The sequence below is a fragment of the Chlorocebus sabaeus genome, chromosome 11 (assembly GCF_047675955.1).
Source record: "Chlorocebus sabaeus isolate Y175 chromosome 11, mChlSab1.0.hap1, whole genome shotgun sequence".
NCBI lineage: Eukaryota > Metazoa > Chordata > Mammalia > Primates > Cercopithecidae > Chlorocebus > Chlorocebus sabaeus.
The window spans coordinates 104786838-104800486 of record NC_132914.1 but is presented as its reverse complement, the minus strand read 5'-3'; the positions used below and the strand labels follow the sequence as shown (position 1 = coordinate 104800486).

The 13649-nt window shown below is 47.9% G+C and overlaps 1 protein-coding gene across 3 annotated transcripts in view; it reads right to left on the bottom strand.

Annotated features, from left to right (window-relative positions):
* Window positions 1–13649, bottom strand: part of ABTB3 (ankyrin repeat and BTB domain containing 3) — a 339446-nt gene that overhangs the window by 30220 nt on the left and 295577 nt on the right. For all 3 annotated transcript variants that reach the window (XM_008004556.3, XM_008004557.3, XM_008004560.3), the window contains 4 exons: window positions 13240–13333; window positions 12986–13121; window positions 12047–12267; window positions 10276–10454 (listed from right to left, as the gene is read on the bottom strand). In XM_008004556.3, the coding sequence (XP_008002747.2) occupies window positions 10276–10454; window positions 12047–12267; window positions 12986–13121; window positions 13240–13333 (630 nt within the window). The remainder of the gene's footprint in view (window positions 1–10275; window positions 10455–12046; window positions 12268–12985; window positions 13122–13239; window positions 13334–13649) is intronic.

Sequence of the window (13649 nt, the reverse complement as noted above, 5' to 3'; positions counted from 1 at the left end):
ACAGATGCCTGGATTCTCTGAGCAGCACATTTAAGCACAGTGCTTTAGGCCAAAGGGATGACTGGCTGCAGTCTCAGGGCAGCAGGCCAGTTGGTCTTCACGTGCCAAGTCTGACCTGGGAGGCCGGGACGAGTCCGGGAGGATGGGTGGGTGGGGGTGGGGCCAGGCCTGAGGACACAGTCCCTGGTTAGTGCATGTTATTGGCATGCCGCTGGGTATACCTGCCATTCAAGTCTTTCACGGAAAATTCTAGATGTGCAGATGGAGTAAATTCAGGTCCTCTGGACTCAGAACTGTGTGGCCATATAAAAGAACTAAAGGGGAGTGAAGCAAAATTCTTTTTTTTTTTTTTTTTTTTTTGAGACAGGGTCTCTCCCTGTTGTCCAGGCTGGAGTGCAGTGGTGCAACCGCAGCTCATTGCAACCTTGACCTCCTGGACTCAAGGGATCTTCCCACCTCAGCCTCCCAGGTAGCTGAGACTACAAGTGTGCGCCACTATGCCCAGCTAATTGTGTGTGTGTTAGTGTGTGTGTAGACGAGGTCTCAGTATGTTGCCCAGACTGGTCTTGAACTCCTGGGCTCAAGAGATCCTCCTGCCTCAGTCTCTCAAAGTGCCGGGATTACAGACATGAGCCACCATGACCGACCTTGCAAAATTCCTAATAGCATGGTTGCCAGGAAACTCTCCTGAGATGGAGTCCTGTGGATTTGGGGGGGTGACATCTTTCCTCTTCTCCTTTGACTCCATTCTTCTCCTAAAAAGATGTGGAAATACTTTCTTTTCTTCGGAAAGGAGCACTAAGATTAATCCCAAAGGTCCTTTATAGGTGGCTCAGGCTGGAATTCTATGTGTTGGTAAAAATATAAACAATGGGATGAGATGGCGTGGGTCCCAGTCCTGACCCTGCACTCACTAGCTCTGTGACCTTGGGAAAGTTACTCAGCTTCTCTGGGCCTTGGTGTTCTTTTCCAAAGAGGATTAAAAATACTTGCTTGATGAGGTTGCTATGAGGGCTAAAAGATAACGTATCACCATATGCTGTTAGGTTGAACCAAAATAAAGTGCCGCTATTTGATCATTTTTAATCCCTAAACAGCAATTTACCATAGTTGAACCTCATTCCTTTTTTTAAGATGTCATAAAATTCATGGCAGATTTTAAGAAAAGAAAAAAAAAAAAAGCCCTCCTTATTAAACGTACACATCCATCTTTTTTTTTTTTTTTGAGATGGAGTCTCGCTCAGTCACCCAGGCTGGAGTGCAGTGGCGCGATCTCAGCTCACTGCAAGCTCCACCTCCCGGGTTCACGCCATTCTCCTGCCTCAGCCTCCCGAGTAGCTGGGACTACAGGCGCCCGCCGCCACGCCCAGCTAATTTTTTGCATTTTTCGTAGAGACGGGGTTTCACTGTGTTAGCCAGGAGGGTCTCGATCTCCTGACCTCATGATCTGCCCGCCTCAGCCTCCCAAAGTGCTGGGATTACAGGCGTGAGCTACTGTGCCCGGCCATCCATCTTAAGACCTGTTTCAAACGAAGAAATGCTCAATTGTGAAAAAAGCTGTCTCTCAGAATCAAGAGAAAGTAGAATTACTGTTACTTTTGGGGACACTGACAGCAAGCTCTCTGTCTCAATCCACATCAAGGAACTCACTTTGGCTGGATGCGGTGGCTTGCGCCTATAATCTCAGCACTTGAGGAGGCTGAGGCGGGTGGATCACCTGAGGTCAGGAGTTCAAGACCAGCCTGACCAACATGGTGAGACCCCGTCTCTACTAAAAATACAAAAAATTATCCAGGCATCGTGGCAGGCGCCTGTTAATCTCAGCTACTCGGGAGGCTGAGACATGAGAATCTCTTGAACCTGGAAGGCAGAGGTTGTAGTGAGTCGAGATTGCCCCACTGTACTCCAGCCTGAGTGACAAGAGCAAAACTCCGTCTCCCCCCGCCCCTCGCCCCCCCCCCCCCCCAAAAAAAAGACCTACCTCTACAGACAGCTCCCTTGTGGAGCAGGCTAGGCTGCATTGTGAGGGGTGAGCACACCTGGAAAGGTGGAGGCAGGTGGAGGGTGGGCTACCAGCCCCAGAAGGATCCCAGCAAGATCCTCAGGCCCTGAGTGCAGCACTCATCTTACTGCTATTGTGCAGTCACACATCTACTTTGATATGTCCCTTCCACTCATGGCAAGTGATGTAGAGTATCTACTTATGGTAGTAATATGTTTCAAACACATTTAAGAAAAAGATCAAGTAAATAATAAATTGTATCGATGGTATGCATGCTTCATGCTTTCTTTAAGCAGTACTTTTTCCAGGTCTGGAAAAGATTCTGACAGCAGGATTCAGATGACTGGGCTGGGAAAATCACTGGGCTAGATGATTTCCAAGGTTCCTCCCAATGCAGATGCTAGGGGCCCATGACTGCACCTGACTTGGGACCGTCTTCCCACCAAAAGAAGTCACCATGGCTGCAGGCCATGTCTGCTTCTGCCCTTAAAGGGGATGAAGTTGTCATTCCACAGTAAGACGTGCACTGCAGGGAAAACCCTGAAAGGGAGCCGAGTGATCGGGTGACCTCACAGTTAAAAGCATGGGTTTTGTGTCTGGGTCAGGATCCTGGCTCTGCAGGGTGACCCACTCTTGGGCCTCAGGGCCATCATCACTAACATAGGAATAAAAATACAACTACCTGCTTCCCAGGAGCTGATGAGTAGAAAGTGCCTAGAATGGCACCTGATACACAGTGATTATTTCCATTAGATCCGTGTCCAGGCTTGAGTGCCTGGGGGCGGCCACTTCCTAAGCACAGGTCCTGACCATAGAGAAAAGGGAGGCCAGAGGGATGGTGAAGAACTGAGTGAGGAGAGGGGAGGGAGTGAAGAAACGAAACAAGGGGGTGAGAAAGACAGTCCCAATCAGTTGCTAAACACAAACTTGTCCCTGGGGTCAACAAATTAAGAATTTTTAGTGAACTATTTTACTAAATCTTATTTTAAAAGGTTTTGAATACATACTGTGACTTTCCTCTCTTAGATGGTTGGACTGTAGTTTTGTGTAGAACTGGGAATATCTCAGTTGACTTTCTTTTTTATAATTAATTTTTGTTTGTTTTTGAGACGGAGTCTCGCTCTGTCACCCAGGCTGGAGTGCAGTGGCGCGATCTCGGCTCACTGCAAGTTCCACCTCCCGGGTTCACACCATTCTCCTGCCTCAGCCTCCCAAGTAGCTGGGACTACAGGTGCCCACCACCATGCCTGGCTTTTTTTTTTTTTTTTTTTTTTTTTGTATTTTTTCATAGAGACGGGGTTTCACCGTGTTAGCCAGGATGGTCTTGATCTCCTGACCTTGTGATCCACTTGCCTCTGCCTCCCAAAGTGCTGGGATTACAGGAGTGAGCCACTGCGCCCGGCCTTTTTTTTTTTTTTTTGAGATGGGGTCTTGTGATGTTGCCCAGGCTTGTCTCAAACTCCTGGACTCAAGCGATCCACCTGTCTTGGCCTCCCAAATCAGATGACTTCTTGAGCTGTTTGATACTTTTGGGATCTGATCCTATGTCTATTTGGTAGTTGTCATTTTGTTCATGGTTAATTACTACAGAGGTAGAGGCACAAAGAGATTGGACCATTCCTTAGAGGCTTTATGGATCCCATTTACTATTATTTTTTCTACTTACATGGATGTTTTTGCTTTTGGTGACATGGACAGTCACTGTCCAACTGGGGGCTTTGCAAACAGACTCACTTCTCTGAGGGTGCCTGAGATCCCAGATGGTTTAAGAAGATGACAATAAAACCCAGCACTTTGGGAGGCCGAGGCAGGCAGATCACAAGATCAGGAGATCAAGACCATCCTGGATAACACAGTGAAACCCCATCTCTACTAAAAATACAAAAAAAAATCAGCCGGGCATGGTGGTGGGGACCTGTAGTCCCTGCTACTCAGGAGGCTGAGGCAGGAGAATGGTGTGAACCTGGGAGGCGGAGCTTGCAGTGAGCCGAGATCGCGCCACTGCACTCCAGCCTGGGCGACAGAGGGAGACTCCGTCTCAAAAAAAAAGATGATGACAATAGTACACAGCGATCAGATTGATCTTTTAAAAACACATGATTACTTCTGCTTCAGGAAGATGTAATAGACATACTTTTCCCTAATCCTTTTGCAAAGTGCAACTAAAAACCCTGGACATTATATATAAAATAAACAAAAGAAGACTTTAAAAGGTAGAGAGAAGATAGCAGACAACCTAGGGAGCTTAGGACTGGAGGAGCAGCACAGTGGTGGTTTCACTGGACTTCCTTTTTGCCTTATCATCCCATACTTGACATTGAAGAAGCTGCAACTGAGGGCACAGATGGGGAAGAAAACCACAACAAAAGCCTATTCTCTGTAGCCAAAGGACCACTAAAGGGTTTGTCTAGAAGGCAGAAAACTTCTAGACAATAGCTGCTCTACTCCAGCCAAACAGCACAGAAAACCTGTGGACTCACCTTGCCAGCAAAAGTCAAGTGGGAAGCCTAGACTTCTACCCTTGCCAGGCTGCAACAGGGCACCCCTGAAACTCCACTGAGATGGTGTCATTGAAGGTCAAGCAGGGAGCCAGGACTTTTATCCCCACCAGCCAGTAAAGAGCCTTGGCCCAACCCCCTGACACCCAGGTGTCAGTGGAGACCCAGGGAGCCTGTGTTCCCCTCTCACCCAGCAGTAATGAGGTATCTCTCCCACTCCCTGCTGTCACAGGACACCACTGGAGAGTCAGACTCTTACCACTGCCCAGTAGTCATGGCGACACCCCCACCACATGTCAGAGAAGACCATGTGGGGGCCAGAACACTTACCTGCTCCCACCTACCCTGAATAACTAGCTCCTAACTTGGGTACCAACAGAGGCCAAGTAGGGGAACCTGGATTTCTACATCCACCTGGCAATAATGAGGTGACAGCCACTCTTCCCCTGTCAGAACAGTGTCAGAGAAGGTCAACTAAAGCAGAAGGTCTAAATAAGATCAAGAGCCTCAGAAAACATCCAGATTTCAATCAAAGACCACTCATAATACCATGGACCAAGAAGATCTCCAAGTGAATGAATAAAAACAAATCAATGCCAGCATCAAGATAGCAGGATGAAAAGACAAGCTACAGAGTTGGAGAAAATATTTGCAAACTGCATATCTGACAAAGGACTAGTATCTACTATACATAAAGAACAATCAAAATTCAACAGTAGAAATGCAAACATTTAGAACACAAGTTTAAGACACAAAGAGACATTTCACTTGAAGAGAATATACAGATGGTGGACAAGCACATGAAAATATATTCAACATCATTAGACATTTAGGGAAATGCAAATTAAAACTATAGTGAGATATCACTACATACCTATCGGAATGGCTAAAATGAAAAATAGTGACAACACCAAACAGTGAGGATATGGAGAAACTGAATTATTCAGTCTTTTCCAGTGGGAATGAAAAGGGTACAGTCACTTTGGGAAACAGTTTGGCAGTTTATTTAAAAACCAAACATGCAACTACCGTAAAACCAAGCAGTTGTACTCCTAGGCATTTATACCAGAGAAATGAAGATAGATTCACACAAAAACCTGTGCATAAATGTTTGTAACAGCTTTACTTGTGATAGCCTAAAACTGGAAACAACTCAGATGTCCTTCAACAGTTGCGTGCTTAAGCAAACTGGGGTACATCTATTCCACGGAATACTACGCAGAAATGAAAAGGAACAAGCTGTGGATACATACAACATCCTGGATGATCTTCAGAGAATTATGATAAGTGCCAAAAGTCCAATCTCCAAAATTACATACTGTATGATTCCATTTAAATCGCATTCTTTAAATGAAAAAATTAGAGAAATGGAGGCTAGGTAGGGGCTGACGGGTGGAGGCAGGAGGGAAGTGGGTGTGGTTCTAAAAGGGCAACATGAGGAATCCTTGTGGTGATGGGAATTTTCTGCTTGTTGACAATCATGTCACTATGTTGGTTGTGATATTTTACCATAGTTTTATATTGCTGTTGGGAGAAACTGAGATCCCCCTGTGTAAATGGTACACAGGAATCTCTCTGTATTACTTTTTACAACTGCATGAATCTACAATTATCTTAAAATAAAAAGTTTGAAAACAGAAACATTTTAAGTTTTGACTTTTTCATCGCAAAATGAAAATCTTAAAAACTCAAAAAAAAAATTTAAAAAACCCCCACAGATCACACTTCGCCCCCATCTAAAACCTCTCTTGTCATGTCCCATTCATTACACATAGAAGAAAACCCAAACTTTCTCTGGCCCAGTGCAATCTGATTTTTATCTCCTACACTTTTTCCTTTGAGCACACAAACATGTTCCTACTAGGAGCCTAATCACCTGCCGTTCTCTTACGTGGAATGCTTTTGCCCCAGATCTTTGCACGGCTGGAAGCTTTTCCTCACTTAGGTGGTTATTCAAATGCCACTTTCTCAGGGAAAACTTCCTGACCATTTTGTCTAAGTTAGACCTCACCAGCCCCACCCCCAGAGACCATAATGGTCCAATTTCATTTTGTAAACACTGATCATGCTCTGACTCTGTTTTGTTGATTTATTTTCTTGCTTCCTATCAGTAAGCTCCAGGAGGATAAAGAACATGTCTCTCCCATCACCACGGTAGTGCCTGGAACCAAGTGGGCACTCCTGATTATCTCTTGATTATGCCCAGAGGAATTATGTGTTAGAAAAATAAGCTAGAGGCCAGATTTGGTGGCTCATGCCTGTAATCCCAGCCCTTTGGGAGGCCGAGGCAGGTAGATCACCTGAGGTCAGAAGTTCAAGACCAGCCTGGTCAAAATGGTGAAACTCTCTCTCTACCAAAAATACAAAAAGTAGCCAGGTATGGTGGGGGGTGCCTGTAATCCCAGCTACTTAGGAGGCTGAGACATGAGAATAGCTGGAACCTGAGAGGCAGAGGTTGCAAGGTTGCAGTAAGCTGAGATCATACCACTACACTCCAGCCTGGGCAACAGAGTGAGACTTTGTCTCAAAAAAAAAAAAAAAAAAAAAAAGGCCGGGCACAGTGGTTCACACCTGAAATCCCAGCACTTTGGGAGGCCAAGGCAGGCAGATCAGGAGGTCAAGAGATTGAGGCCATCCCGGCCAACGTGGTAAAACCCCGTCTCTACTAAAAATACAAAAATTAGCTGGGAGTGGTGGCGCGTGCCTATAGTTCTAGCATACTTGGGAGGCTGAGGCAGGAGAATTGCCTGAACCCAGGAGGCAGAGGTTGCAGTGAGCTGAGATTGCACCACTGCACTCCAGCCTGGGCAACAGAGCAAGACTCCATCTTAAAAAAAAAAAAAAAAAAAAAAAAGAAAAAGTTGTTGGGAACTCTTTTTAAACAGATGTATTTTAAAAAATGAATATATTGTTCTGCTCCTGGGGAAGTCTGGAGACGCTGAATTCATTTGAAGTTCAAATTTAGAAGCAAGAACATAGAAGCAGATGTGCGGTCAGATTTCAAGTATGGTTTGAGTGAGCACAAACCAAAAATGGTGGCAGGAATATGCCTCATTTTACAGGACAGCTATTTCTATAAATTGACCATAAAGTGGATTTATTGGCAATAATCTATTCACTACTCTGATAAAACAAGATGTTTGGCCAGAAGCAGTGGCTCACATCTGTAATCCCAGCACTTGAGGAGGCTGAGATGGGAGGATTGCTTGAGATCAGGAGTTTGAGATCACCCTGGCCAACATGGTGAAACCCTGTTTCTACTAAAAATACAAAAATTAGCCAGGAATGGTGGTGCATGCCTGTAATCCCAGCCACTTGGGAGGCTGAGACACGAGAATGGCTTGAACCTGTGAGGCAGAGGTTGTAGTGAACCAAGATCATACTGCTGCACTCCAGTCTGGGTGACAGAGTGAGACTTTGTCTTAAAAAAGAAAAAAAAAAAAGATATTTGTTTGGACAAACATTTGAACAGGAATCCTAGAGTGCAGGAAAAAGGCACAATGCCGGCTGGCTATGTGATGGATGGCCGCCCTATCGTCCAACAGGAGACTGTCTTCTCAACTTGGAACTTCTCTGTCATCATCTCTCTCCAGTTTTTCTTTTGACCATAAGAATGTCCGCTGTGCTTGGGGAATGGGTGACTTCACCCTGCAGGCTCGGGGAAACTGATTTCCTCTTTTACCTCCCCCGGGGCCCGTGGTCAGTTCATGTGATGTGTAAAGCCACATTTCACCAGTAGGGGATGCCATTGAACCCCCTGTAAAAGCAAAACACCCTTCACTGCCTCCCTCCTCTTGAGACACCACGATGCCCAGTTAATTTTTGTATTTTTTGTAGAGATGGAGTTTCATCATGTTGTCCAGGCTAATCTCGAACTCCTGGGCTCAAGCGATCCTCCCACCTCGACCTCCCAAAGTGCTGGGATTATGGGCATGAGCCCCCGTACCCAGTCAACCTGATTTTCAAATGACAGACTATTAAACGATGGGAGCACCCACCACTTCTGTGAATGGAGGGTAGTTTGTACGCTGCAGCCTGTAGATTCTTATAATCATGGGTTCAGGTTCTGAGAACTATTTCCTATCTAATGAGCTGTCCAAGTCAAACACACTGTGGCTCTAGGCAAAACAAAGTGTGGTGTTAGACATCGGGAGAGTGGCGGCCCTTTGGGGGACAGCAGCAGAGCAGGGCGTGAGGGGACCACTCAGGGGCTAGTCATGTTCCATTTCTTGGTCTGGATGCGGATTGAACAGTTTGTCTATCTTAGGAAAATTCATTTGGCTTTGTAGTTATGAGCTGGGCACTTTTCTGTACATATGTCATACTTCAAAGTAAAGTTTTAGAACGCACAGTTTAGGTTTACTTAATAAACAGAATGTCTCAATAAATTCTGGAATTCCCAGTATAGCCTGAAGAAAAGTTGAAAACAACAAACAGACAAAGAAAACCTCAAAAATGATTGAACACCAGACCCTGGGAACAGACCCAGCCATGTTTCTCATTAAGACAGTTTCTTAGGTGATTTCAGGTGAAAGCCTCTGTATTCATTTACTTTTTTTTAAGTCGGGCAGGGAGTTTGGTTTTGAAATGCTTCCAGTAGGTTTTACTCCTCATGGACTCGCTGAAGCTTGTTATCCTAGGCCTGATGCACCTGCTCCCATTTGGGGTCCTGGTGGGTCTCGACCTTAAGCACAAATCCAGCCTGCAGATGGCCCAGGGACACCAGGCTAAGGACAGGCGCTAATGAGAACACCTAATGGGACTTGCCTTCCACCCAAGGCCCAGAGCTCCGAAAGCAGAGATGCCGTGTTGCTGCCTCCTTACGGAAGGGCTGTCCCTGCTGTGTGGAGGAAGCAGCTCCATGTCCCCTCTAACGCCCCATGGACAGTCACGCAGCCCAGTCTGGCAGGGGGACCCACACTGCCCTTTGGTTCAGAGGCCAATTTCCACTGAGACTTCCCAGGCTCCGTGGTAGACCCCAGAGTTCCACAAAGGCTGTTCTGGGGCAAAGAGGTGAGAGGGCTGGTGCTGGGGTCCTGCGGGGACTGCAGTGTCTAGAGAGCATCACCAAACAACCCCAAAGAGACTTTTAAGAATGTTGTAATAGTTGAAAGGCTGGACTGCTGGTAGGAAGAGGCTGCATTTCCCTGTTGCTGGGGATATAGGCGTCAGCAGGGGTAAATCCCAAGAGGTCAGAGCTAGGTTCATTTGACCCTCTCGACCTGAAAAGCCTTCTCCCAGGGCCTGGCTTTCCAGAAACCTCAGCAGGGTCTGTGTTCTATTTATCCAGAAAGCTGCACCCATTTCCCTCATCCTACTGATTTCTATCATCCATCCTGACATGGTCTAGTCTCAGCACCTCAGGGGGGCCCACCCTCCCATTACTCCCTCCTGAACTCCCACACCTGTCCTAGCCTGCACCCCCACATTTAATACTGTCTTATCAACTGTCTCATAATGCTGTTGGGGCACACATGTTGGTATCATCTTTCTAGCTCTTCTGCAAGTTCCTTGAGTTAGAAGGTATCTAAGCTGTCCATGTGCCCATGTGCCCATATGCCCAAGTGCCTCAGCTCATGCAGATGCTCAGCAAGACAGCCGCCCCACAAATGATTGCACAGGTAGCTTTCGTCTGCTGGGGTACATTCGCCACTGGGTGCTATGACCGTAGTGATCCCACTCAAAGGGGAACACCAGGCTAAAATACCGTTCAGATCTGGGAACCTTCGGCTTTGTTCTCTGCCGATGACCACAACAGCCTCAAACCCCACATACCTTGCTGGCTTTCAGGATCTCAAACATCAGGGGCAGGCCTTGGGTCACGAGCTCCTCCGTGTATTCCTCCTCCTGAATGGTCTTAAACTCCTTTAACAAGCACTGGATGAGAGGCCTGCGGTGCTGCTGGAAGGCGATCCGCAAAGACTCCAGCCATGTGTGTAGAGTCCACGGGACGCCTGGAGCGGGGAGAGGAGCCAGGGAAGGTGGCAGGGGAGGAGGAGACAGAGGGGAAAGGCAGAAAACAACCAGAGGAGTAGGCGAGTTTTTATCTGGAAGTTGGCTTTTCCCCAGGACATTACTAAATGACGAGACCAAGGGATTGACTTTCAACGAATAGAACAAGTATAGACTTTTTCCCAAAGACCTGCAAAAGTTGAAATTAAAGGTCATAATTTAATTCCCTCAACTATGGGTGTCCATCTCTGCATGCTACTCATATTATTAGGGGCTGCATTTCACAAGATATAATCATCGTGTAGTATATTGGAATTATTATGCATGCTACTTATGCATATTCCATACTTCTGGATTCTGAGCGCATAGGCTCCATCCCCTCTACTTACTGGGGAAAGAAGCTCAGTGGGGAGAAGAGTCTTGCCCAGGATTAAAGAGTGGATGTGCCCAAGGATCTGGAACACATCCATGCCCAGATGAGAGCTTAGAGCTGGTGAAACCCGTTGGTGGACTTCACCATTTACAGCTCCGGCTAAGACAGATATTCACACCCGAATAAGAAGACATGGGAGGATATTCCTGCCGCTCCTCTGTGCAAAACAAGATTTCCATCTGCAGGTACTTCATCAGGTCTTCCTCCTTTAACAGGGGCCTCTCCAGCAGCTGATTGCTGTAATTTGCCTCTCCCCTCTCATGCAGAGGCACAGAGGGAGGAGGAGTCGTGCTACTGTTTATAACAAGTAGCCCATTCAGAATCTCGAGCTTCACAATCATGCAAAATGGGCTCCCAGGGCAATAGCACAAATGTTGCACATACTAACCCCTCCCCACCTTCCCTGGAGAGAGAGATCGTTTCCAGAACAGCATTAGGAGTCTTTCCTCAGCCCTCAGCCTGCCTTAATCTGCCACACCTTGTGTTTAGGGACCCATGGCTAGGTCCGGCTGTTTCCAAGCCAGAGCGAAAGCCACTAGGCTGGTGAAGGCTAGGCTATCCTTGTTCCCCAGACACACAGAGGAGATGGCTCTGGGCTAGCTCACCCAAGGAAGAGCCAGCTCAACCTTCCTGTAAGTGGATTTGCCTTCAGAAGCTCAAGAGGAGTTGTAGTAAGAAAGGGGCGCCCTCACTCTAACAACTGCCCAGTGCTGCTTCGTGGACTTGGCTGCTCTAAAGGCAGTGATTCCTCAACCACTGGGAACCACCTGGGATGATTGTTAAATATAAAGATTTCCAGCCTTTATCCATCCAGACCCTCGACAGCAGAGCCTCTGGGTGTAGGGCCTGGCAATCGGTATTCAGACAAGTTCCCCAGGTGATTTGAATTCCTGCCCCAGGGTCCAGTGTTTGGGAATCATGGAAAGATGGTCTGAGGACGGGTCTTTGGGGCAGGCAGGACGCTGCTATCTATGGGGACGGTGTGGGTATCTTGGCCTGGAAGTGTTTCAACTGGTAAACGGGATGCTCCCTGGGCCCCCTTGTCTGTGTGTGCATGTGCGTGTTTTGCATGTGTGTGTGTGCGTGCATGCGTGCTCATGTGCGTGTGGACCTAAAGCTGGTGGCACCATGGTGCCCGTGGTGGAGGGTGCCCAGACTGACCTATGCTCCTGATATCAATTGTGACATCCACGTAGCCATGCTCAGCGCTGTGATACATGGCCTCCCTCAGGGCCCTCAGTTTGGCCTTGCTGTTGCGGCTGGCACACAGGGGGGGCGGGGCTGTCTCTGCCAGGTCAGTCCCCTCAGCCAGAATCTCCTCCAGGGACAGGATATCACTCTTCTCCTTCTCTGGCTGGGCGAGCAGTTTGCGGAACACATTCCTGTCAATCATAAACCCAGAGAGGATGACACTCAGAGATGGAAGTGGCTTTGCTGGGGCAGGGCAAGGGCAGGCTGGGGAAGCAGGGCGCCACTAACTTGGGTGGGAGGATGATGAGAACAACGGGTGGCACTTTCAGAGGCCTAACAGTGGGTGTCACGTTTTGAGGATGGAGGAGATGATGGGGCATGACTGGCCTTGTTTCCTTGAGGCAACTTGGAGCTAAGTGATTTCCTCAAAAATCTAGAAGGCTCTAGAACTCCGTACTTGTCACCGTCAGCCTGCCCTCCCTCCACAGTGAATGTGCTTTGCTCGGGGTTATGTGTAATGAAAGCTGATGATCGGGGGGAAATTCTGAAGGAGATGTAGAAGGGAAGTCACCAAACACAAAAAGTTTTATTATTTTTAAAATGGATTCTTGTACTTCACAGCAGCTGACATGACGTGCTCTAGCAAAACCAACCAAGAGTGACGTCTCTCCGTGAGTTTAAAGCTGGCCGGGAGCCGGTAAAATAAGGCATTCTGAGTAGATGTGCACTGCATGGAGCTGGCTGTCAGCTGGCAGGCAGGGTCGCTCTGGCCAGGCCCGGGGCCTGGACCACCTCACACTGCCTCTGGGCCCCACATCCAGAGAGACAATGGGTCTGGGGTAGGCCTGGGAATCTGCATTTTTAACAAGCACCACTCGGGATCTCTGGCTCTGGCCCATCCTAGCCTACCTGTGTCCGTGGGCTGCAGCCTGGCTGAAAGAGTTCATATCACCCTGGGGGGTTGTAGAAATTCCATTCCTGTACATGGTTCCTATCAGGGGATCGGCACCACGCTCCAACAGCAAACTAACCAGCTCAAAATTTCCTGCAAGCCCAGAGAAGGGGGTTTTATAAGAGAATAAAGCAAAAATATAGTCACAGGCACTTCAAGGGCCAGGGTGCGCTGGAGCTCCCTGGCCAGGGTGAGAACTGGCAGCTCTTACCTACAGCAGCTGCCAGCTGGAGGGGCGTTTCCGAGTAGTTCTCCTCGCCGTGCTCCACCGAGCCTTCCACCTTGGCCCCAGCATCCAGAAGGAGCTGCGGAGGAAGAGCGGCCATCGAGATGGTGAGAGGAGATACACTGTGCACAGGCATCAGGAAAGACTGCTGGGATCGGTGAGATGCCAGCGCTCCTTCCCTCCCTCTGGGTCGGTGACCGCGTGCACAGACTGAAGGGCAACTGTACCTCAGAGGATGAATTGAGAGCCTCTCACTGCTGCTAGAACCCCAGACTACTCAGAGTGTGTTCCATGCACAACAGCATCAGCACCACCTGGGAGCTTGTGGGAAATGCTGACTCTCAGGCCCCACCCAGGTCTACTGAATGAGAGTCTGCATTTTAACAAGATCTCCA